Here is a 25,320-nt window from a genome sequence, read left to right as displayed (position 1 = left end):
GGGTGACCTCTCATAAGTCTTAAAGCTTGCACATAGGTGCTTGTATTGTTCTTAATAGGTCTTCTCTGTAATGCTTTCACCTTAAGAATAAATGTGCTTGCTTAGAAAGAGTAATGTGGTAACTTATAACTGCTGGCCATTACGCTGTTCGTTGCTTCTGGAGAGAAAGCTAAGCACAGATGCTGGCCTGTTAGGCAGTCTGGCTTGCGGGGAACGTCAGAGTGTAGGCAGGGAACTGTGCAGCCTGGGGGGGAAAAAAGCCCTTCAGGAGGTAGAGAGATGTGGGTTTCTACCCGAGAGAGGTGATGGCTGAAGAGCCAGCAACCTAGAGTGGGTCCCCTTGGTAGACCATGCAAGGAGAGTACAAGTGCATTTGCCCTGAACTGTGACAGAGGGGGCATGCACAAATCAACCTGTGGCAGAACTGGGACCATTATCTCCTCCTTGATTGCACAGGTAAATTAAAATCTCTGCAGTTAGCAGAAGGTTTATTGGTAGATAGCGTTTGTATTCAAATACTGACATTTTAAAATAAAGTTATGTTTCCATTAGCCCTTAGTGTAGGTTCCTATCAGGACAGGTTTCAGAGTAGCAGCCCTGTTAGTCTGTATCCGCAAAAAGAACAGGAGGACTTGTGGCACCTTAGAGACTAACAAATTTATTAGAGCATAAGCTTTCATGGGCTACAGCCCACTTCATCAGATGCATAGACTGGAACATATAGTAAGAAGATATATCACGGTGAATCCAGAAAAGTGCTCAGGCTCCAAACATTGTCCCTCATGTAGGAGATAGGCATTCTATTTAAAGACTCTCACCAGTGTGGTCTTTAGTCTCAGTGCAAGAAAGCAGTGGGAGGAGTCTTTGAGAGCTTACTCTTAGAGGAGGCTGTATCCACTTGGCCTTTTGTATTGGAGAGTCTCATATTGTCAGATTCATCTCCAAAGGAAAGAAGAAATCTTTCCAGCTGGTAGTCCACTCATTGTACTGTGAGTTATGAACGCTCTTAGCTGCCTCTCTGGAAACAAACCCTCTTTTTCAGACACTCAGAGTCCCTAAGGAAGAAGTCTCATAAAAGCATTAAATATCTAAGTGCACAGAGTCAATCTCCTTATTGTATAGGAAACGATCCAGATCTAGATGTATCGCGGCTCTGTCAAGGCCTCTTGGATCATGTAGGCTCAACATATCTAGCTCCTCTTTTTAAGGCATTCAGATCCACTGGTGGATGTTGATTCTGTCTCTTTTTGGCATGGGAGGAACGTTCAAAGCCAGGGTCTTCACCAGTTCCATCAGGGAACTCAATCTGGAGGCCAACTCGAAGTCATAGTTAGAATGAAGAAAGGTCTCTCAGGTGGGTTCTTGGATCCAGGCAATCTGCAGATTCACCACTAATAAAGTAGAACCCTCTGACTCATGCTTCCAGATCTGAGGCTGTGAGGGTGAATCAAGTCTCCAGCCAGTGCTTTCCTGGTGGCCAAAATCAGGCACAGCGTAGTGGTGTCCCACACTGTGTCCAGTACCATGTCCTGTCACTACCTGTAGCATCACCAATATCTAATTCCCTTTATTCAGAATAAAAAATTAGCAAGTGTAAATTAGGACTTCAATGGAGCTACAGAAATTTACAGCTGCTGAGGATGTAGTACTGAGCCAGATTATAGCAAATGGGCTCAAATTATGTTATAGGTAGAACAACTTTTTTCCATTGGTGAGAATATTCCTTTGTTTACTATGTAACTCAACTACTAATTAATAAAGATGAATTGCACATGGCTGCCTTCTGAATACAACCTGTTTTTAGACTAGATTTTAAAAAATGGGAAGACCAGAATGTCCCTTGGAAGCTCAATCTCATTGGAAATGTCACTGAGCAATGGTGGTTTGTTTCCTCTGAATGCACTGGATAAATCAGAAATAGAGCTGTGCTTTACCATATAGTTCCATCTTTTTGTTGCTTCTGTAGCGGTTTGCAATATGTGTTGCAGAATAGTTCCTCAGTGCTCACGATTGCCAGGGAAAGGCTGCTGGGCACAGAAACCAGAGCATTCTTTGAGATTTCTCTTTAAATATTATTTTTCTTATGAAGCTATTGTTTTACAGCAAGGAGATTTCTAAATGTGCATTCGTTTAGGGCATATCTGAAGTTGCGTGAGAGATTGTCATAGCTCACACACTCTTGTAAATCACCATTGAACAGTAGTAACCCAAAAAATGAACTGAAAACATGTCTGGTTTCAATTTTAAGGTAAAAGTCTTGCCAAAGGCTGTATTTGATTCAGAGACCACCCTTTGGTAAAGCAATGCTTTACTGGCCAGATTACCTTAAAACACTTTGTGGTTGTGTTATGCTCATCATGTTATGTATTGGCAACTAGAATGGATCTTCTAACTGCTGGCTGCTAGCCAAAAACTCTGTCCTTGACAGCATTCTCTCATGTCATGAAGACTCTACAAACTTGACATTTGGGTTGACTATAATCTGTTATCCTTTCAAGCAATTATTACATTCAAAATTACAGAAACTGGCTTTGTGTTCTTGTTGTTTCAGACTCCCTTGCAGATATGACTCTTTGCCAACTGAATATCAGTTAAGAAATGATATTATGAAATGCAAGGTTTCTGTTTCTTTATAGTATAGAGTTGTAAATCTAAACTTGGGGAAAACCACAAGTGTCATAGATATGACAGAGCATAGCAGCATTCCAATCCAAAAAACATTAACCACGTGCTTAACGAAATCTTTTTATAGTGTTTGCCTCCCCATATCCCCCAGTCTGATGTTCTGTATAAGTAAAATAAGCTTTAGGCTGCCAGCCATCTCTATATTCGACAGGCACTGCTCGGATTCGGAAACTAAGGATATACATAAATCCAGACATATGCTGCTAGTAATGGAGAAAGCTCTTCCACGTTAGGGTTATCTAAATATTCTCTGCCATGCAATCAAAAATATCAACAGTAAAACTGATATTTCTAACAACTGGATCTATGTCTGAATGGGAGGCCACTGACCTAGCAAGAACAACAGCCACCACTACACCAATAGGAAAAGATCTGAATTCACAGTCTTTGGATAAGAGCTATACAGCCAAGGAAGCTTAGATGTGTGCAGGAGAGGACTATCTCAAAATAATTTACTATGTTAAAAAGAATACTGGCAGGTGGACTCATATTTTACAAAGAGAACAGAATGATCATTGGAGCCTCAACCAACCATGGTGTGACAAAGTTCCTCCTCTACCTTGGTGGGTCTTGCGCTTATTGGTGGATTTGCTCACCTTGGAGCTTCACGGCAGCCCTCAGCTTGGCCATTTTTCTGAACCCACAGTCCAGGCCAACTCCTCCTGTGTTGGACCAGGAGTTGGGAGGTTTGGGGGGAACCCGAGTCCGCCCTCTACTCCGGGTTCCAGCCCAGGGCCCTGTGGAATGCAGTTGTGTAGAGTGCCTCCTGGAACAACTGGGCAACAGCTACAACTCCCTGGGCTACTTCCCCATGGCCTCCTCCCAACACCTTCTTTATCCTCACCATAGGCTCTTCCTCCTGGTGTCTGGTAATGCTTGTCCTCCTCAGTCCTCCAACAGTATGCGTTCTCACTCTCTGCTCCTAGCGCCTCTTGCTCCCAGCTCCTTACACGCGCACCACAAACTTAAGTGAGCTTCTTTTTAAACCCAGGTGCCCTGATCAGCCTGCCTTAATGGATTCTAACAGCTTCTTGATTGGCTGCAGGTTTTCTAATCAACCTGTCTGTCTTAATTGTCTCCAGAAGGTTCCTGATTGTTCCAAAAAATCTTCCCTGTTACCTTACCCAGGGAAAAGGGACCTACTTAGCCTGCTCTCCTGCTGCTGCCCTCTGGCCTGGGCTTTCCTTGCTTTTGCCCCTGCTTTCGGCTTCCCCCCAGACCGGGCCAGACACTCTCCCCGCTTTCTTTTCTTTGTGTTTTTTTTTTTTTCCTTTCTCCGCTGTTGCTAGAGTGCTGGCTGGCTGCCGGCCAGCTGTTAACTGCCCCCCCCCCCGCCCTAGGATGCTGCTGCCACTCCAGCTGAACCCCTCCCACCCCCCGAGAGAGGGGGGGACCTGCCAGCCCGCTTTGCCGGAGCGGGGGAGTGGAAGGACCCAGCCCCCAGACCCAGCCGCTTGCTGTTTGTCTGCGGACCCATCTCTGGCTGAGAGAATTTCTTATCATCCGCTCCGGCATCCCTGGAATGCAAAAGAGAAAGCCCGGAACAGACAGAGAAACAGCCGTCTACTGGAGGAATACTGCCCGGGCAATCTACAAATCGCCGTGGAGGGGGTCTAAGACTGAGTAACTTTCGAACTGTGCTCTCGTGTGGGGGGAGGCCTTGACTGTGTTGTGACTATGTTTGTAGGGACACAGGGGGTGTGGCACGGAGCTGCCCCCCGATCCATCTGTGTCCTCCTAACCCCCACACTACTATCCTCATCACTGCCCCCTCCATCGTCATTGCTGGCTGTTTAACAGCTGCCTCGGGACTTAGCTGCTCGCCCTGATTCCACTGTGTGGGCCAGAAGCACCAGCCAACCAAAGAGGACTCTCTGGACAAGCGTACGGTGGTTCATGTGCCCCCACCCCGAACTGCCCATCCCAGAGCCTGTTCCTTTTTACCTGACCCCAACTCCTGTTAACCACCTGCTACCACCCCGCTGGGGCATCAGCAATGGAGGGCACCAGGGTGACCTCTGCCGCTGCCATGCCCACCGCCTCTCCAGACTCTAGGGGAGCCCCCCCCAGCCGGTGGGAAAGGCCAGGGCAAGAAGGAGGGGAAGGGCCCCGCCAAAACCACCAGGCCCTCCGTGGCAGGGGCCACCCCCACTGCTGTGGCCCCGCCACCAACCATGGCGTCCCTCCCTGCTGCCCCCTCCACCGGCTCTGCGGCTGTCCCTCCTTCACCCCCCAGGACCTATGCCCAGGCGGCGGCAGCCCCCCCGCCTGCCACCTCATCATCTCTCCCAACCACCGCCTCCATCAACAGCAGCTGGGGCCCCTTCCCCACCATGACAAGGAAGCACGGTGTCCAATGCCTCCTGGTGCCCACCTCGCCCCACGTGGAGACCTACGTGCGGGCGCTGGCGAGAGTGGTGGGGCCCTCAGCCATTGTGGTGGCCTCTAAAATGTATGGGAAGGTCGTCATCTTCTTAGCATTGGAGGCTGCCGCCCAGGAGGCGATGGAGAGGTGCCTGGCGGTAGGGGGGTGTTTGTCCCCCTAGAGCCACTAGAGGACCTGGGCGTCCGCCTGGTCCTGACCTCTGTCCCTCCTTTTATTCCCAGTGCTGCCCTGTTACCCGCCCTTTCCACCCTGGGGAAACCTGTTTTTGTCATCAGCCCTCTCCCATTGGGCTGAAAGGACCCCACCCTCCGTCACATCTTTTCCTTCCACCGGCAAGTGCAGCTTCTACTGCCGTCAGCGGTGTGTGACAAAGAGGTGCTCTAGGGGTCCTTCCTAGTCCCCCACCAGGGGGCCCATTACCGGGTGTATTTCTCTACACGGGAAGACCGGTGCTACCTCTGTCGGGCATCAGGGCATGTCCAGAGGGACTGCCCCTTAGCCCGGCAAGGAGGGGCACCTGGGATCCCTGAGACCCGGCCCCGTCATTGCCGATGCCCCTGGCTGCCCGATACCTGAACCTGCCCCCCTTCTTCTTCGGACCACCACCTGTCCCGCTCAGGCCCAAGGGGCACCTCCCCTACAACACCCAGATGAGCGGGAGAGCCCCGCCCTCGCTGCTGACAATCTGGCGGGGCCTATGGAGGAGGGTGTGGTAGAGATATCACCAAGCATGGGAGAGAGCCTGCCCCAGGGAGAATCCTCCCTCCCTTATGCCGCCCCACCGTCCCCCCCCCCACTCCAAGTCCCTGAGCCATCGCCTTTACCCCCTGATACGACCCCTGCTAACCAGCCCCCAGCTGGTGCCATGGAGGGCTGGGCCCTAGTCCAGGGGAAGCGAGGCAACCGAAAGGCTCGAGCTCCACCTCATCTACCCGAGGCGGAGGCCCCCCTGGAAGACCAGGAAGGGGGGCACCGCTGCCAAACCTTCCGCTTTGCCCACGAGTGCGTCCCATCCACCTGTGTCAGCCGGGAAAGATGTGATAGCACCGGAAGGTAGTGTCTCCCCTCCCCAGGAGGCCCTCCCATCCAAGACCCACGAGGAAGCCCCTTCTGTCTTGACACTACCCGAAGCCCCCGTGAACTCTGAGGCAACCGTTGTGGCGGGTACCAGCGGGGAGAACCCCGGGGTGACGGAAAGTGTCCTCTCCTCCATGTTCGAGGAGATCGAGGCCCTAGATCTGACCCTGGTCGCCCAGAGGGAGGACGACCTTTTGCCAGCAAACCTCGATTTGGGCAACCTCACTCCACCCCCTTCTCCCCATGCTCCCTCCCCCTAACTGCTGCTTCTGCTCCCACCTCCGAGGAGCCCCTGGACTCCTCCATGGACCCGGCCGCTGATGGCACCCTGCTGACGACCACCGAGCCTGCTCAGGTTACAGCCTGCGCCATGCGGCTGGGACACGAGCTGCCAGAGCACCCCCCCCGTTGGTGCGGAGCAATCAATTTTCTTCCCAGGCAGTGGCCCAACAGAAGATAATCCACCTCCTGATGCTGTGGCTGCTAAATCCACCATAGAGCCCGCGCCCAGTATCACTGAGAGCTCCCTCCGCACCCCCTTAACCCTCGAGCCTGATCAGGAGGCGCCACCATCCAGCTGCTTGCCTCCTGAAACCTAGAACCTCGCCTCTGCCCCTACCCTTATCCAGTCTACCTCCTGCAATGTTAGCGCCGCCCCCGGGGCTGTCTCCTTCCCTTTTCCAACCGATGACCTCCAGGGAATGGCCTTTGCGTTCTCCTGCCCCGACCCATTAGGGGCTGTTATTTTCCCTCCACCGCCCCCTATCGCCCCAGGGCTTGAGGCAGGCCTAGAAGCTCCAGCCCACCAGGCACCCCGTCGGGGGTCCGCACCCTGCTTGCCCGTTTTAGTGGGCCACAGGGCTGCACCAAGGGCCCCGCCGGGGAACAACCGGGAAACTGTAACCCCCCCCCCCACCATGAGCTGCGAGGAGAGCTGTGGAAGTTTTTAGAGGATGTCCGTGGCTCCCGCAACAAGGTACAGCTTGCTCTCCAGCGATAGGGGGATTTTTTTTCCAATCCTCTGGGCCATAAGGGCCCTCATGGGGGAAGGTAAAAGGACGGGGAAACAGAATGCCACAGCCTACTGGTGGGTCCGCATCTTCCGTGACCAATTACTCACCTATAGGATGGGTCAGGGACTGTTGCGGGGATGCGAGAGTCCCTGCCAGTGAGGATCCCCCCCAGCCCTCCCCATGACACCTCTCACCATCTCAACGTTGAAGACCCGGGGCTGTAGGATGGCTCTCCGCAGGTCCCAGGTGCTCTCTTTCCTTCAGGAGGGAGGGTACTCTGATTTTCCTGCAGGAGACCCATACGGATCCAACCGCCGAAGATAGTTGGCGGCTGGACTGGGGGGACAGGGTCTACTTTAGTCACTCCACGATTCGGCAGGCTGGAGTGGCGACCCTGTTCTCCCCCGATCTACGGCCCGAGGTGCTGGGGTCGCCGAGGCCATGCAGGGTCGCCTGCTGCATCTCTGGGTCTGTATAGAGGGGCTCGTGGTTAACCTCATTAACGTCTATGCCCCGATATCGGGCCCGGAGCGGCTGCAATTCTATCAGCAGGCGTCCGCCTTCCTCAGCGCCTTAGATGCTCACGAGTGCCTGGTCCAGGGAGGGGATTTTAATACCACCCTCGAGGAACGAGACCGCTTGGGGATCGAGCGGTGCCCAGCCGCCACGGACACCCTCCGGGAGATAGTTGAACATCACTCCCTGGTGGACATCTGGCGTGACCACCACCCGGATGACACTTCCACGTTCACCTTTGTCCGGGTGGAAGCCCATTGGTCGAGCCACTCCCGGTTGGACCGCATTTATTTATCACGCTTCCATCTCTCACGAGCCCACTCCTCCAACATTCGGCCGGCCCCATTTTCTGACCATCACCTAGCCACCGTGACAGCCTCCCTCTGCGCGGAGAGGCCGGGGCCGGCCTACTGGCATTTTAACAACAGCCTGTTGGAGGATGAGGGCTTCGTGACGTCCTTCTGGGAATTCTGGCTGGCCTGGCGAGGGCAGCGGCGTGCCTTTCCCTTGGTGCGGCGATGGTGGGACTTGGGGAAGGTGCGCGCCCGGCTTTTCTGCCGCGACTACACCTGGGGCACCAGCTGATGGAGAAATGTGGCGATAAAGCAGTTGGAACGGGAGGTCTTAGAGCTGGAGAGGCGTCTGGCCGCCAGCCCCGAAGACCCGCTCCTCTGCGGAGCGTGCCGGGAGAAGCGGGAGGAGCTCCGGGCCCTCGAGGACCATCGGGCCCGGGGCGCCTTTGTTCGATCCCGCATCTGCCTCCTTCGGGAGATGGATCGCGGCTCCCGCTTCTTCTATGCCCTGGAGAAAATGCGGGGGGGCCAAGAAACACATCACCTGCCTCCTGGCAGAAGACAGCACCCCACTCACGGAACCGGCGGAGATGTGTGGGAGGGCCCGAGCCTTCTACACAAGTCTTTTCTCCCTGGATCCGACCGACGCTAGCGCTTGCAGAGTGCTTTGGAGGAGCTCCCTATGGTCAGCGCAAGCGACTGAGACCGGCTAGAGTTGCCTCTCACTCTGGCAGAGTTCTCGGAAGCCCTCCATCGTATGCCCACTAATAAGTCTCCAGGCATGGACGGGCTGACCGTGGAGTTCTACCGCGTGTTTTGGGACGTCCTCAGCCCAGACCTAGTCACCGTCTGGGCCGAGTCTCTGCAGAGCGGGGTCCTCCCTCTTTTGTGCAGGCGAGTTGTGCTCGCCTTGTTGCCGAAGAAGGGGGACCTCCACGATTTACAAAATTGGTGTCCCGTCTCGCTCCTCAGCACGGACTACAAAATCGTAGTGAAAGCAATCTCGCTGCGGCTAGGGTCTGTGCTGGCAGACGTGATCCACCCAGACCAAACCTACACTGTCCCGTATCTTTGATAACCTATTTATGGTTTGGGACCTTTTGGAACTCGGGCATAGAGACTGTCTGTCGTTTGCCCTCCTGTCCCTAGATCAGGAGAAGGCGTTCGATAGGGTGGACCATGGGTACCTCCTGAGCACTCTACAGGCGTTTGGCTTTGGACCCCAGTTTGTGGGTTTTCTCCGGGTGCTGTATGCCTGCGCAGAGTGTCTGGTTAAGCTCAACTGGACCCTGACCGAACCGGTCAGCTTTGGATGGGGAGTACGGCAGGGGTCCCCCTCTCGGGCCAGCTGTACACACTGGCAATCGAGCCCTTCCTCTGTCTCCTCCGCAGGAGGTTGACAGGGTTGGTGCTGCGGGAGCCGGAGCTGCAGCTGGTCCTGTTGGCGTATGCTGATGACGTGCTCCTCGTGATCCAGGACCCTGGCGACTTGGCACAGGTGGAGGCTTGCTAGGCCATCTATTTGGCAGCCTCCTCCGCCCGGGTCAACAGCTCTGGCCTGGCGGTAGGAGACTGGCAGCAGGCGAGCTCCTCCCATCAGACCATCCAGTGGAGCGCGGGTCTGCTACTCTACCTCGGCGTTTACCTTTCTGCCACGCATCCCTCACTGCCGGAAAACTGGGAAAATATAGAGGGCGGGGTGATAGAGCTGCTCCGGAAATGGACGGGACTACTCTGATGTCTCTCCCTCAGAGGGAGAGCGCTGGTGCTTAATCAACTAGTCCTGTCCATGCTCTGGTACCGGCTCAACACCCTGGTCTTGGCCCCGGGTTTCCTGACCAATCTCCGGACATCGATTCTGAGGTTCTTTTGGTCAGGAATGCACTGGGCCCCTGTAGGGGTTCTTCATCTATCCGTGAAGGAAGGATGACAGGGCCTGAAGTGTCTACACACTCAGGTCCGTGTTTTCCACCTCCAGGCCCTACAGAGGCTCCTCTATGGTGCAGGCAGTTCGGCATGGAGCACACTGGCGCATGCCATCCTGCACTGCATCTGAGGGCTCCGATATGACCGGCAGCTCTTTTATCTCCGTCCGGGAGGTCTTCCGCGAGACCTCTCGGGGCTGCCGGTCTTCTACCAGGACCTCCTCCGGACTTGGAAACTATTTTTAACGACCAGGTCCGTGGCGGCCACCGAGGGGGTAGATCTCCTCGCGGAGCCCCAGCTACACAACTCCCAGCTCCATGTGCAGGTGGCGGAGTCCCGCTCGGTGCGCCAGAGCTTGATCCTGGCAGAAGTCACGAGAATCGGAGACTTCCTGGACTATGACTGGGGAGACTGGCTGGATCCCTTGACGCTTGCCCGGTGCATAGGGCTCTCCAGACTTCACCTCCTGAAGTACGCGCCGGGAGGTGCGAAGGCCACTTTGCCGCCTGCTGCTCGAGCTTACATCGACCAGGTCCTGCTTGAGGGCATGCTCCGCCCACCCTCTACCCCAGGCCCGGCAGACCTTTTAATTGGACCCCTGCCCCACAGACCCAATCGACCTCCTCACCTCTTCACTGCGAGCCAGCTGCATGAACTGCAGCCGGTACGTTTCCAAACCGCGCCAAGGAAACATCTATACAAACTTGTTCTCCACACCCTTCACGCCCTCACCCTAGTTCCTGCCTCGACACAAAGTGGCGAGACCTTCTGCCACCTTTGGAGGGTGAGCAGCCCTGGTGGGCCAGCCTATATTCCACGTTGGTTCCGAGGCCCGTCGGGGACATCAGTTGGCGGCTCCTTCATGGAGCTGTGAGCACGGGCACGTACTTGGCATGGTTCACCCCCGTCCCAGATACTTGTCCCTTTTGTGGTGTGAGGGAAACCCTGGCGCACGTATATGTGGAGTGCGCCAGGCTGCAGCCCGTTCCAGCTCCTCACAAATCTCCTATTATGTTTTTGGTTGCATTTTTCCCCTCACCTTTTTATTTATGCACTCCCCATCCGTGGCCTCACAGTCACGGGATCTCCTAGTTAACCTCCTCCTGGCCCTGGCTAAAACGGCCATCTATAAAACCAGAGAGAGGAGGTTGGCCAATGGAGTTTCCTGTGACTGTGGGGCCGTTTTCCAATCCTCGGTCCGTTCACGTATCCGGGCGGAGTTCCTGTGGGCGGCGTCCACCGACTCCCTTGATGCTTTTGAGGAGCGGTGGGCGCTGTCTGAGGTTCTCTGCTCAGTGTCCCCGTCTGGGTCCCTTTGTCTGACCCTTTGATTGGGGGAGAGAGTAAGGGACCCCAGCCCCAGCCATTGCTGCTGCGGACACCACCACCTAAGAGGGGTCCTTTCACATGTAGGTGCACGTCCCGTCCCCCCCCCAGATTTTCCACCCCACAGCCTGCCCCTCTTGTTGGGTGCTTTCAGAGGACGGAATTGTTGGTGACACTCAGGTGTGGCGCCAGGTAACTCGAGGGGGTGGAAGACCATGAGAGTCGATGAAGCCCCCTCGCTCTGGGCCACCAGGTAACTCGGAAGCCCCCAGCTCTGGGCCCAGGCAAACTTGAACACTTCCCTCCCCTGAAGCTAATGAGAAAACAATTGTGATTGGTTGATGTGTTACATTGCATATGCTGCTGTTTTTACTTTGTAAATGTGTTAGGCAAATAAAAACATCTTTTGCTTCAAAAAAAAAACAAACCAATTACTCTCCTGTAGCAGTCTGGCCCGACCCTGTCAAGTGGCCAAAGTGGCAAAGGTATAAAACTTACAGATGCGCAATACAAATCTTATATCTGAGCTAGTAACAGAGTTGTTTTAAAGAGCTAAGACTATTACAGAGCCATCAAAGGCCAAATCCTGCAGTCCCCACACAGGGGTTAGACTTCCACTGAAGGCAATGGCAGTTTTACCAGGGTAAGGACTAAGGGCTGCAGCATCTTCTCTGTTATCTGGCTCAGAAGGATGCAAAGGAGCAGCAATTAGGACACTGAGGGTTTACACTACAATTAAAAACCTACAACTGGCCCATGTCAGCTGACTGACTCATAGGGCTTGGGCTAAGGGGCGGTGTAGATGATCAGGCTTAGGCTGTAGCCTGAGCTCTGTGACCTTCCCAGCTTGCAGTGTCCTACAGCCCAGGTTCCAGCCCAAGCCTAAACATCTACACTGCAATTAAATAGCCCCTGGGACTGAGCCCCACGAGCCTGAGTGGGTCCTGCAGCCTCATTATGGGCTCTGCACACCTAGCCTCCATATTTCTGCAAAGGACTTGCCCTTAAATGACTTCTTCAGAGCCCTATTCAAATGGGTCCAAAACATTCATTGCCTACCAATGGCACTTGGAGGAAACAATGCACCAAGGGCTGCAACAACAAAATGTAGAAATGTTAAGACTAAACTGCCATTAATGAAACCTTGTCTGAAATCCACATAAAAATTATTTTAAAAAACAAACACCAATAGTCCACCGACTATTGGTCTCAAACAAATGTGGGTTAGATAAATACAGCAAAGAACTGTACCACGGTTGGGGTTGGGTTTTTTGTCCGGTAAGGTCATTTTTGGATTTTCAGTGTATGAAAATCGTGCAAACCCAACCATGGTGCTGATGCAGATTTTTTTTAAAAATAAATAATTAAACATTGTGGCTTCCAGTAAATTGTATTATTTGTTATTACTTGACTTTCAGCAGATTCCTTTCTTTGGGGTTTCCTGCACAATTTGAACTTTACCTAAAGATCCACCTCTACTAGGCTATACATTTTGTCAGGTCTCGTTCATATCTGCTTAAAATACATTTCACTGTATATTAATGAACTAAACATGGCTCATCTCTGAAGATGTAGTAGGGTTGCAAGAAATCTATCATAGGGGAAGAACTTACCATCCAAAATCATAACGGGAAAGAGTCTACCACCTATACAAAATGTGGAATGTACCTTTCTCTGTAAGGTGTCCCATTGATTTCAATAAAAAGAAAAAGGAGGGCTTGTGGCACCTTAGAGACTAACCAATTTATTTGAGCATAAGCTTTCATGAGCTACAACTCCTCAAGAAAGCTTATGCTCAAATAAATTGGTTAGTCTCTAAGGTGCTACAAGTACTCCTTTTCTTTTTGTGAATACAGACTAAGATGGCTGCTACTCTGAAACCATTGATTTCAATAGAATTATTAGCAGAGAAAGATACTACTGAATGTGTGTTACCAAATCTGGCCTTTAATTTATACAAGAAAATGTTGCCATGTGGTATTATATTTCATCTGGGGCAGATTATAATTCCCCATCCTCTCACAGACAACAGTGAGCAGTTACACACACAAGGCATCCCAGTCACTCTAATGGGCCTACTCCTGTGAATAACTACTAGGGTTGTCCATTAACCACAGTTAATTCATGCGATTAACTCAAAAAAAAAAAAATGAATGACACTTAAGTGCACTGTTAAACAATAGAATACCAATTGACGTTAAATATTTCGGATGTTTTTATACATTTTCAAATATATTATTACAACACAGAATACAAAGTGTACAGTGCTTACTTTATATTCTTATTACAAATATTTGCACTGTAAAAAAGAACAAAATAAATAGTATATTTCAATTCACCTCATACAAGTACTGTAGTGCAATCTTCATTGTGAAAGTTTAACTTACAAATGTAGATTTTTTTTTTTTGGTACATAACTGCACTCAGAAACAAAACAAAGTCCACTCAGTCCTATTTCTTGTTCAGCCAGTTGCTAAGACAAACAAGTTTGTTTACATTTACAGGAGATATGCTGACTGCTTCTGTGCTTGTCACCTGCAAGTGAGAACAGGCTTTCACATGGCACTTTTGTAGCTGGCACTGCAAGGTATTTACGTGCCAGATATGCTAAACATTCATATGTTCCTTCATGCTTCGGCCACCATTCCAGAGGACATGCTTCCAGGCTGATGATGCTCGTTAAAAAAAAAAATGCGTTAATTTAAATTTATGACTGAACTCCTTGGGGGAGAATTGTATGTCTCCTGTTCTGTTTTACCATTCTGCCATATATTTCATGTTACAGCAGTCTCGGATGATGACCCAGCACGTTCGTTTTAAAAATGCTTTCACAGCAGATTTGACAAAACTCAAAGAAGGTACCAATGTGAGATTTCTAAGGATAAATACAGCACTCGACCCAAGGTTTAAGAATCAGAAGTGCCTTCCAAAAATCTGAGAGGGATGAGGTGTGGAGCATGCTTTCAGAAGTCTTAAAAGAGCAACACTCCAATGCAGAAACTACAGAACCCGAACCACCAAAAAAGAAAAATCAACCTTCTGCTGGTGGCATCTGACTCAGATGATGAAAATGAACATGCGTTGGTCAACTCTGCTTTGGATCATTACCGAGCAGAACCCATCATCCGCATGGAAGCATGTCCTCTAGAATGGTGGTTGAAGCATGAATGGACATATGAATCTTTAGTGCATCTGGCACGTAAATATCTTGTGAGGCCAGCTACAAAATTGCCATGCAAATGCCTGTTCTCACTTTCAGGTGACACTGTAAATCAGACATGGGCAGCATTATCTCCTGCAAATTGTAATCCAGCTTGTTTGTCTGAGCAATTGACTGAAGTAGGCCTGAGTGGACTTGTAGGTTCTAAAGTTTTATATTTTATTTTTGAATGCAGTTACTTTTTGTACATAATTCTACATTTGTAAGTTCAACTTTCATGATAAAGAGATTGCGCTACAGCGCTTGTATTAGGTGAATTGAAAAATACTATTTCTTTTGTTTTTTTACCAATGCACATATTAGTAATGAAAATAAATGTAAAGTGAGCACTGTACACTTTGTATTCTGTGTTGTAACTGAAATCAATATATTTGAAAATGTAGAAAACATCCAAAAATATTTAAATAAATGGTATTCTATTACTGTTTAAAAGTGCAATTAATCCTGATTACTTTTTTTAATCGCTTGACAGCCCGTAGTAACTACTCACAATCTGGTCCTCTGAAAACAGAGCAATTGCATTTTAAAGATTATGGCACCTACTGGTTTAATGATTTTTTTTTTAAACCACAGAAATGCCTGCCCTCTAAAAGTGCTTTTTGTTGCTAAAGTAGACCAACCACTCCATTATTACTCTATCTTACTCTTCCTTAGAAGTTACGGGTGCACTCTGCTACCCCACTCTGCTGGCGCATGCTCCTTGTGACAAAACTCAGGCTAGAGCCTGATAAAGAGAGCATATGTGGCAGTATGTTTAAAAGTCCACTTCCAAATATGCCTTTCTGTGCCGGGAAAAAAAAAAAAAAAAAAAAAAGTTACAATGAGTTCCTGCACTGAGCTCACCACTCTTTTGGACTACTTCGCAGTGTGAGGGAAAGACTATACAACCCCACTCATTCAAATTGCATTGTGGTTTGAGGCTTATTTTTTCAGTAGCAATATTCTTCCTGAATTTAACGTTAGTTTTCTGAGTGGGGGTTAACTAGCCAAACCCACAGACTAAACGGATGGTTTTAGCTCCCATGGTGATTCTGTTCCCAGGTTTAAATGTCAAAATTAGATTACTGTTTTATATGTAAAAAGGAAAAACTGGTTTAAGACTATCCCTTTTAAAAGAGAAAAACATTTTATGGCAAAAAAGACATTTTATAGAAGACTATTCTGCTGTGGTGGGATTTATAAATACACAACCTTTCCACCACCACTGCAGCCTAAATACTTTATGAAGCAATCAAATCCAAGCTGAAACTATAGTGAACTGCATTTTAGAAAGTGAATAATTAATAATAATTACTATTTGTTCTAGAGAGGGTACCAAGGTACAAAGTGTAGATCAGATCCAACCTTCTCCTAACTTCGGGGGTTTCAGCCCCAGGATTTTGATTTTGCCCAAACAGCTGTGAAGGGTGAGGAGAGTCAAAGGTGGCTGGAAGCAATTGCTATACCCCTCTAATCCTAAGGGAAGTGGGGTGATGTGGTGCAGACACCCAGAGATTCTCCAGTGGGGGAGGTATCCTCAGTTACCCGGTCAAGATGGTTTTTCAGGGTCTTTGTGGTGCCAAATAAAGAGAGCAAAGAGACTGGAGCAGAAGCCAGGATCTGGCTCAACAGCTACCTACAAAGTTTGCATATGGAGCTTAGCTGTATTATGATCCCTGGTTTTGGTTTGGTCCCACCTCGCATTTGCCCATTAGTTAAGGAAAGTGTGCTACAGGTCTCAAAAAATTCAGCTTCTAACAGGTTTATGTATATCTGTGCAAATTCAACTGCAACTATTCTATTTAACAAGACCGTTTAACAGTGCAGAGAGGGGTCATGCAATTGGTTAAGAAGCCTCGCTAAAAAGACAAGGAGAGGTCAAATTGGAAAGAATGGGAATTTTTAATATGAATAGAAGGGAAAGAAAGAGTGAAATGTGTATGATAATAGACAGTACTGTAAAGTGAGAAGTGTGTTTGCATTATTCCTTTCTGATTGGCTAAAAGCAAATAGCCCAGCTGGAATCTGCAGTGTCCCTCTTCTGTACTGTTATCCCTGGCTTCATCCAGTGTGATGAAGATGTGGGGGGTGAAGCTTTGAGTCACAAATCCAACGTTTCATTTCTCCTCTCCTAACCCATAAGCAACTGGGGCGAGGAGTTCTGAGACTAATTAATATCTGTAAAACACTTTCAGGTTCTTACACAGGATGCAATATAAGCACAGATCATTACTAATGAACAGCACTAGTCTTTGAGAGACGGCAGAAGTAGAAACTGCCACAAATCTACGTTCAGCTATAAAGGAAAAACCAGAATCCAGCAAATAATTTAACTAAATTCTCAACAACATTTTTGCTTTCGTTCATTTGCTGTGTTTTTCATAGTATCATAATGACAAAGCCTGGGTTGTTTATCAGTATTTTCTTCTCTCATAGCAAGAAACCAGGCTCTGTCATTAGGATACAGTGTAAAATTCAGCAAACAAAAGCAAAAATATTTTTTCTGAAGAGGCTGTAGCTTTCCAAAACCAACATAAAGTGTAATTTGTTTGGTGTATAACAAACAGTTGATTTGATTTCTTCACTCTGTGTCTGTCTTATTTCTCTTTGTATCTAATTTTACAGGAATCTGTTTAGTTTTATCTTGTACAAATGCAAGCAGACTTCTGCACAACCCATTTTAATTGGCTTTATCAAACAAGATCATGGTCATGCAAATTTTAAGAGATTTTGTTCAGCGAACATCTGCAAACACTAGACAGAGCTATAGTATAACATTTCAGTGGACTTTCTTCTTTTGCTTTTATGTCAAAAATTTTCATCCAGACGGTTTTGTTTTTTAAGTCAAAATAACAATCTGTATAAACAATTCAACTCTACTGAGCCTTAAAAGTTAGCTTTTAAAACCAGAGATATGCACTACAATCATATCTGAGAGTGACTGTTCTTATACTGTTTCATATGGGGGGGGAGATCGGGGGAGGGGATAGTATAGGAAACTGAGAACCCCAATGGCTTCCCATGAAAATGGAAGTGTGTGGGGTAGGAAAGGGAAGGAAGAATGAATATCTAAGAGCACATAGTTCATGTAATATATGTGTTATAGATATACACACTTCAATATATTTTACATATAATGCACACAGGTATTGTATAACCTGCTATCGAGAAGTAGGGCCAGATCCTGGTCTCCGATTCCATACTGGCATCTCTCCAGCATTGCAAAGGGGTAGACAGCTGTCCTAACAAGGTAGCTTAGCATTCTCCTTAAGTCAGGAGAATCCTGGGATGGCATAAAACTGGCAAAGCTAGCTCTGCCCCATCTGCTCCCACCTCTGTGTATGTGGGGTGTTCCAGAGCCAGCCAGGGTAATAAGAAGTCTGGGGGGGCACTGTGGCCCCCCGCATGGGAGAACGATGCTGGGGACGAGTGGAGAAAAGGAAGAAGTGTGTGAGCTGGTGGCAGGAAGAGAAGGGTTGAAATAGTCACAGGAGAGTGTTTCAGGCAGGCTTGGCTCTTGGCCCCCCAGGATTGTGTGCGTTCAGTGACAGGCACATTACATTCTGTGCCTTTTTCCTCACATATTCTAAGAAGGCATCACCTACAATTTACCAGAACGTACCCAAAGCTCCCTAGCCACAGCGGGACAACTCTGACCCCTAGAGACATCAAGCAGGTGACACAGACGTATTTCTACCCAGCTTTATGCATTTGAGACTTCCCATGCTAGAACAGTTCTGGGTCCCCTGGTGTCACTGCAGAGGAGCAAAGACGTGGCAACAATGATGTGTCATCATTGCGCTCTCTTGTGTTTGCAATGGCCCCAGATACAGCTTACTGAAAAAAGAATATCCGGGAGAACAGGTTTTGGGAAGGATTGGCAATGACGCAATTAAGCTCTGGAGGAGGCAGCGGGACTGCTGCCACACTATGGAAATGACGTAGCTTAGTCAGAAGTATGGGTTTCTTTAAACGTATAACCCAAGATTCTACTCAGTCGCACTGGTGTAAAGAACTCAGAAACCTGGCTCCTAGAGCTCAGAAAGCCACCACAGATAGACTGGGATCATTTTTTCTAGCTTTTATTCTTAAACCAGCTTTTAGTAATTCCATATTTACATTCAAGAAAATTGTTTGATTTCAACATACATAGAGTCCACATTACAGAACTGGTCTCTTTGGGTCTGCACCCATAACTATATGGTCTAATAACAAGTAGAAATACACGGGAGAGAGGGTAAGCAAATATATTGCATTACATTGATTTCTTCCATCAATAGTTACTTAAAGCAGGGGGCAAAAAACAAATGCCCTCTTTCAAAGAAGAGGATTTAGACCACATGCTACCCAAGGCAAGTTTCCTTAAGCATGTACAAGTTTTCATGGGTTTTGATTATATTTTGTTTCACTTTGAAATCAGAAATGTTGGCCCCATCTATATAAGGGCTTGTATCCCTGCTGGGGTAATCTGCTCCATGGGGTGTGATTTCTAAACCGCACAAATGGGTTGCGCATTACCTGGTTGGTGTAGATCCTGCCGGTGCGCCTTAATGTTGTGCTATTTGAAACAGAACTCCGCTAAAGTGCACTAGGAAACCTTAAGAGTATGTCTATGCTGCAGCTAAGAACGAGCTTCCCAGGCCCAGGAGATGGACTCAGGCAAGCAGGGTTCAAGCTAGCATGCTAAAAATAGCAGTATGGACGTTGCAGCTCTTAAGCCCACCTGACCTCCTACCCTTGAGCCGAAGCTTCAGGCTGAGTTGCAATGGCCACACTGCTATTTTTTGTGTATGCGGACAAATTAATTTGCAACACACTAGTGTACTTTAGAAATCATCCCCCCCATAGAGCATATTACCCCACCATGTAGAGAAGCTCTTAATCTTTAATGTGAGTTAGGGAATGGTGTTTAAAATTGGTTTCAACAAGACTCCAGTGAAGTGATTGCTAATATGGTTTGGTTTTGTTAGAGCTATGCATTTAAAAAGTTGTGTAATGTAGATACTTCCTAAGCCATGATTCTAAGATGGCTTGGTTCTGTCCACAACAGCCACTCAGAGTGTTTTACAAACTGGTTTTGCTGGAACTATGTTTAAATTCATTTCTCTATTTCAGTATAAAGATGGGAACAAATGGGGCTTATATCATAATATCAGTTCTTTCACCCTAGAAAACCTCCCACAGGGTCCTGCTGAACTCTTTTAGCAAGATTTCCATGTCCTTTATTTATTAGCACATAGACATTTTACATAATATAAGCTTTTTAAAATGAAAAACACCATCTGATGTAGACTCACCATCTTGCGTGTTTTGACTGAGGATCTGAGTGCGGAGCTCCTCAAGGCTAATTCCCAGGCATGTACAAATTTCCTCTACGCTGTAAGGCTCCGGGTGAAATACCTCCTCAACAATGGTCAGCATTTCCTTCAGGCTAACTCCTAGCTTGGCCTGCACATCTTGGAGCTTCAGCATTTTTTTCCATTCTAGGCCTTTTGACTTCAAGAGAAGCTATAATGTGAAAAACAGACAATACTACACTGTAGTTTGAAATTGACAAGAAATATTTCATAAAGCAAACAGATCTTAAAACTGATTTTTTTCCTCCCCAGCAAAAGCCATCTATCCTTACACAGCAACTAGCTGTAGCCGAGTGGCTACCCCGCTCCTAAAACAGAAGGGGTTAAAAGCAGCCCTGGAGAGGGCTGTGGCTGGCTGATTGGGGAAGCAGCCGCAGCTGGGCCACACCCCAGTCAGACCCCTGCTGGCCTGTATAAAAAGGCTGTGAGCCAGTGACCTAAGGAGTTTCTCTCCAGGCTAGGAGAGAGCAGGGCCTGCCTGTCTGGACACTGAGAGTGCAGTGCAGTGCAGTGCAGTGCAGTGCAGTGCAGTGCAGTGCAGTGCAGTGCAGTGCAGTGCAGTGCAGTGCAGTGCAGTGGAAGGAGTAGGCTGAGTGGGGGTGCTTGAAGCTGACATCTTCCCTAGGCTGTAGGTCCTGGTCCAAAGGCCCATAGAGCTACTGGAAGGCTGCAGATCTGAACCCCCTTGCCTATGATGAGTGGCCTTTACACTGCAGTCTGCCTCAGGGAGTGGGGGCTTGGTGATGACTGGCAATAGCCCAGACTGAGGCAAGGTGGGTGTCATAAATATAAAGGGAAGGGTAAACCCCTTTGAAATCCCTCCTGGCCAGGGGAAAGCTCCTCTCACCTGTAAAGGGTTAAGAAGCTAAAGGTAACCTCGCTGGCACCTGACCAAAATGACCAATGAGGAGACAAGATACTTTCAAAAGCTGGGAGGAGGGAGAAAAACAAAGGGTCTGTGTCTGTCTGTAGTCATCTTGGCCAGGGACAGAACAGGAATGGAGTCTTAGAACTTTTAGTAAGTAATCTAGCTAGGTATGTGTTAGATTATGATTTCTTTAAATGGCTGAGAAAAGAATTGTGCTGAATAGAATAACTATTTCTGTCTGTGTATCTTTTTTGTAACTTAAGGTTTTGCCTAGAGGGGTTCTCTATGTTTTTGAATCTAATTACCCTGTAAGATATCTACCATCCTGATTTTACAGGGGGGATTTCTTTATTTCTATTTACTTCTATTTTTTATTAAAAGTCTTCTTGTAAAACACTGAATGCTTTTTCATTGTTCTCAGATCCAAGGGTTTGGGTCTGTGGTCACCTATGCAAATTGGTGAGGCTTTTTATCCAACATTTCCCAGGAAAAGGGGGGTGCAAGTGTTGGGAGGATTGTTCATTGTTCTTAAGATCCAAGGGTCTGGGTCTGTAGTCACCTAGGCAAATTGGTGAGGCTTTTTACCAAACCTTGTCCAGGAAGTGGGGTGCAAGGTTTTGGGAAGTATTTTGGGGGGAAGGACGCGTCCAAACAGCTCTTCCCCAGTAACCAGTATTAGTTTGGTGGTAGTAGCGGCCAGTCCAAGGATAACGGGTGTAATATTTTGTACCTTGGGGAAGTTTTGACCTAAGCTGGTAAAGATAAGTTTAGGAGGTTTTTCATGCAGGTCCCCACATCTGTACCCTAGAGTTCAGAGTGGGGGAGGAACCTTGACAGTGGGGATAGTGGGTTGGGGGTTCCCCAGGAAGGGGAGACCCAGAGGCAGAGTGTCGAGGTACTGTCAGGAGGCAGAACCCTAGAGAAAGGGGCACCAGGGTCTGTGAGGGACACGGGGGGGCCAGAGCTGTGCCAATCACTGGCCTGCAGGGGATACTCCAGGCTGGGAAAGAGCTAATTCCCAATGACCAGCAGGAGGTGCCACAAGGGTGAGTCCAGCTCTTTTACACTAGCCAATATGTTCATACACCAATGTAGTTCCAGAACAGGAAGATTTCTGTCAATCACAGCACAAAAAAATTAAGCATTTCTTTTCTTAAAACACTAGTCTAAAACACTTATTGACATTGCATATGTCCAGTCAAATCAATGATCCTTCCTTTTCCACACAGACTACCTCCTCCAACTATTACTCACTTGATAAAGGTAACTTCAGGCATTTGTTTGTACACATTCCCCAGCACAGTAGCACTGGAAAATCCCAGAAAGACTATGTTATTTGTCTTTGATCTAATATTGACAGCTCAGCCTGACCGGTGGTATTTAATGAATCCAAGTATCTGAGGCTGTTATAATCCTAACTTTCTTAGAAGAGCCTTGGAGGAGAAATGAATGGCATGGTAAGGTTGGTGCTGGACCCTTAAATGCAAGCTTGCTAGTGTATCATATTTTTTTTTATAATTACAACATTCTATTAATATTCATTTTAAAAGGGAGCCTCAGTCCTACCTGAACAATGCAGATTTTTCTTGAGGCATTTAAACGGGAGTTTGTCATATTAAACTGAGAATGTGTTCTGCTCTCAAGTGTGCTGATTGAGTGGGGCCAGGATTTTCCCCATCAGGGTCTCTTCTTTTCAATAAATATTGGTTTTAAGTTTGTTTGAAACCATTAAGGTCTCAATTCAGCAAATCCTCTCTCTTCAGCAAAACACTTCAGTGGGGCTAACTTTCAGGTTTGCGGGACTTAAGCACATGCTGAAAGTTAAGTATTTGCATTGTGTAATTGAGGCCTCTAGGAGAGCTGTGACTTTTCCAAGAACTGGTGGATACTTTTTCCTCACACAGATTTGTTATAGCAGGATACTGCTGGTTTGCACCATGACTGAGCTGCTGCCCAGCTACTTGCTGCAGCTTCTCAATGTCCTGCTTCTCCTCAAGCATTATTGTACACAGGCCTTTTCAGTTTTTGCTTTATTGCAGTCTACAAAAATTAACTACTTTTGGTGCCCCCTACTGCCTTTCCAAAGTTGATGCGGCGCATACTAGAGCAGGAAAACAGACCACATGACTCTGAAGCCATTTAAAATACAGACATGTACGTTCACAGACACAGAAAGGAGTGGCCCTGTCTAGTACCTAAAGCAGGGGCCTGAGAGTAAGGCAATGTCCTGGCTCTGGCACTGTTTTTGAGATGCTGGAGAAGTCACCTTTGCCTGGTTTCAAAGATGCTGAGCACCCAGAGCTCCACAACATTAATCTGCCTGTATCTCAGTTTCCTCACCTATAAAATGGGGGTGTTATGGGACATACAAAGTCTGCACTAGACAGGAAGGGGTTAAGGAGCACCGCTGGACTCAGGCAGCCCCACCCCATCACGCCTGTGAAGTATGGTGGACTTGGAGGAGGAGCTTCAAAAGGGAGCAGCCCAGCTCACAGGGAGGTAGACAGACCTCTCATCTTCTCCCAGAGAGAAGCAAAGCAGCGAGCCTAGCTTTCCTATGAGCGTGGAGCATCGGTACAGTTGGTTGGAGGGCCCTTGTGGACAGGGGGTTGAGTACTGCTCTTTATTTCCTTTAGTTTTGTTTTCTTTCCTTTGTCATGTTGGGAGCTGGCCCCAGGGCAGTCCCTGCTGAACATGTGAGCCTTTTGAGGAGAAGGTGGTCTGATGTAGGAGGTATCTTAGGAGAGAAGGAAGAGGCCTGACAAGGCAAAACCCAGGGTAGAGAGAAGGACTGGGCTGTCTTACTGAGGAGGCTAGCATAAGGAGACCCCAAGCACAAAGGCTGGAAGGACTAGTGGCCTGACGATTTGAAGTTGTGGGACTGCTGAGTTACCGTCTGGTTTACTGGCCTCAATGGATGAGGCTAAACGTGATCCAGCTGGAAGTCCAAATCACAAGATGAATGGCCGGTCAGCAGAGAAACAGAGAGAAAAATCCTACAATGCTACATTCAGCCAGAAGGCAGGGTGCCAGCCGGTGAGTCACTGTTGCAGTGGGTAATGTTTTCTTCACATATTTAACTTTTTTTTTAATTTTCATCTTTCATATCTTGAATAGTTGTCTGTAAAAGTGATTTGAGATCTTCAGCTTAATGGTACTGAAGGAATGTAAAGAATTATATTACACTAATGAACAGCATCTTGTAGCCCTCATTACTTGAAATTAAACAGGTGTAATCACTTAAAAAAACCAACACAATGCTTTCTATTATCTGAATAAATAATGCACTATATTTTATGCCACTGGCACATTACCACATCCTTCCCAATTCCTTGAAGAGAGAGGCTGCATTTGAAATGAGCTTGCTATTTAGATACTCTACAGACTAAACATACTGAAAAGAAACTGATCACTGCAAAACATTAGCAGCTGGTATTTTTGTGATCATTCTAAACTTAGCACAACACAGTTTCTGACCTTTTTTAAAAGAAAAAATCCCACCCCATTAACTCAAAATACAATGGACACCAGACCCAAAAAAGAAATAGGGGAAAATCCATCTATTGAATTTACAAGAATACTGACCCCATAGTTTGGTGTTTCCTGACAGTTACTGATCAGATGGAATAAGGACGTGAGGCATCCTCAAGCTACTTCTTAACTGCCAGGATACACCCTCTTCTTCTGGCCCTTATTGCTTGATACTACAGTCTCACTGGAACACTATAAATGTATGGCCATCTGTCGTATCTGATGATGACATCACAACATCTTGGTGGTGGGTTTTTTTTTCCCCTGTAGCTGTATGATCCAGTCTGTAAGGCGCGAGGTCACAAACACATGTCCTACAGAAATGTGTAGGCACCCACTGAAGACTTGGCATGACGCTTGGCCCTTTTTTCAATCACTTTTTCACATCTGTGTTTTCTCAAACTGTTTACAACATTTATTGATAGTTGCTCTACATTCGGGTCTGTCCTTGGCTCTGTCTTCAAAGTGATCAATATTTATGCCGCATGAGTTGAGATTCTGCTTAAGGGTCTTTGAAGTGTCTTCAGTGGCCGCCTTTCCTGCTCTTTCCAAGTTTCATCTATCACTACCCACTCCAATAACATGACCTATCGATTTCTAAGATTACACTATAAGTAAATGTGAAAAAGTATATCCCAGTCAATGATGGGACAAATATAAACAGATTCATAGTGAGTATTGGTATACTTAGCCTTACATCATAATAATACTATCCTAGTACTTTGCAGTCCTATAGTAACATCTGAGGGTCTTTCAGTACTTCACAAACATTAACTGATTAAACTTTACAGCACCCATTCAGGTAGATAGGTAAGTAGGCATTATTAACCCCATTTTATAGATAGAGTAACCTGAAGTATAGTACAAAGGAGTAGAGACCTACATTTTTGCTAACAGTGGGTATCCAAAGCTTATTCTCCAGCAAAACTCCTGCCCAGAATAAGGAAACAAAACTGAGTCACCCACAAAGAGTGGCTCCCAAGCATAGCAGCTGCTGAGCCCAGTGCAGGGAAGTAGGGGAGATCCCAGGCATCACCACTAAGCCCTGCAAAGTCATCCCTGCTGCAGTTGCTGGCCCCACCAAGTCTGCACCACATTCAGCCCCTGTCTTCCAGTCTGGCCCATGCAGGTGCAATGTCATTC

General features: G+C 47.7%; 1 protein-coding gene across 3 annotated transcripts in view; it reads right to left on the bottom strand.

Moving 5' to 3' along the window:
- Window positions 1-25,320, bottom strand: part of GALK2 (galactokinase 2) — an 83,522-nt gene that overhangs the window by 8,010 nt on the left and 50,192 nt on the right. For all 3 annotated transcript variants that reach the window (XM_084640438.1, XM_084640439.1, XM_084640440.1), the window contains one exon: window positions 19,719-19,929. In XM_084640438.1, coding sequence (XP_084496564.1) covers window positions 19,719-19,929 — 211 coding nt within the window. The remainder of the gene's footprint in view (window positions 1-19,718; window positions 19,930-25,320) is intronic.

Source organism: Lepidochelys olivacea (assembly GCF_965140295.1).
Source record: "Lepidochelys olivacea isolate rLepOli2 genome assembly, chromosome: 10".
Taxonomy (NCBI): domain Eukaryota; kingdom Metazoa; phylum Chordata; order Testudines; family Cheloniidae; genus Lepidochelys; species Lepidochelys olivacea.
This window is presented reverse-complemented; position numbering and strand designations above follow the sequence as displayed.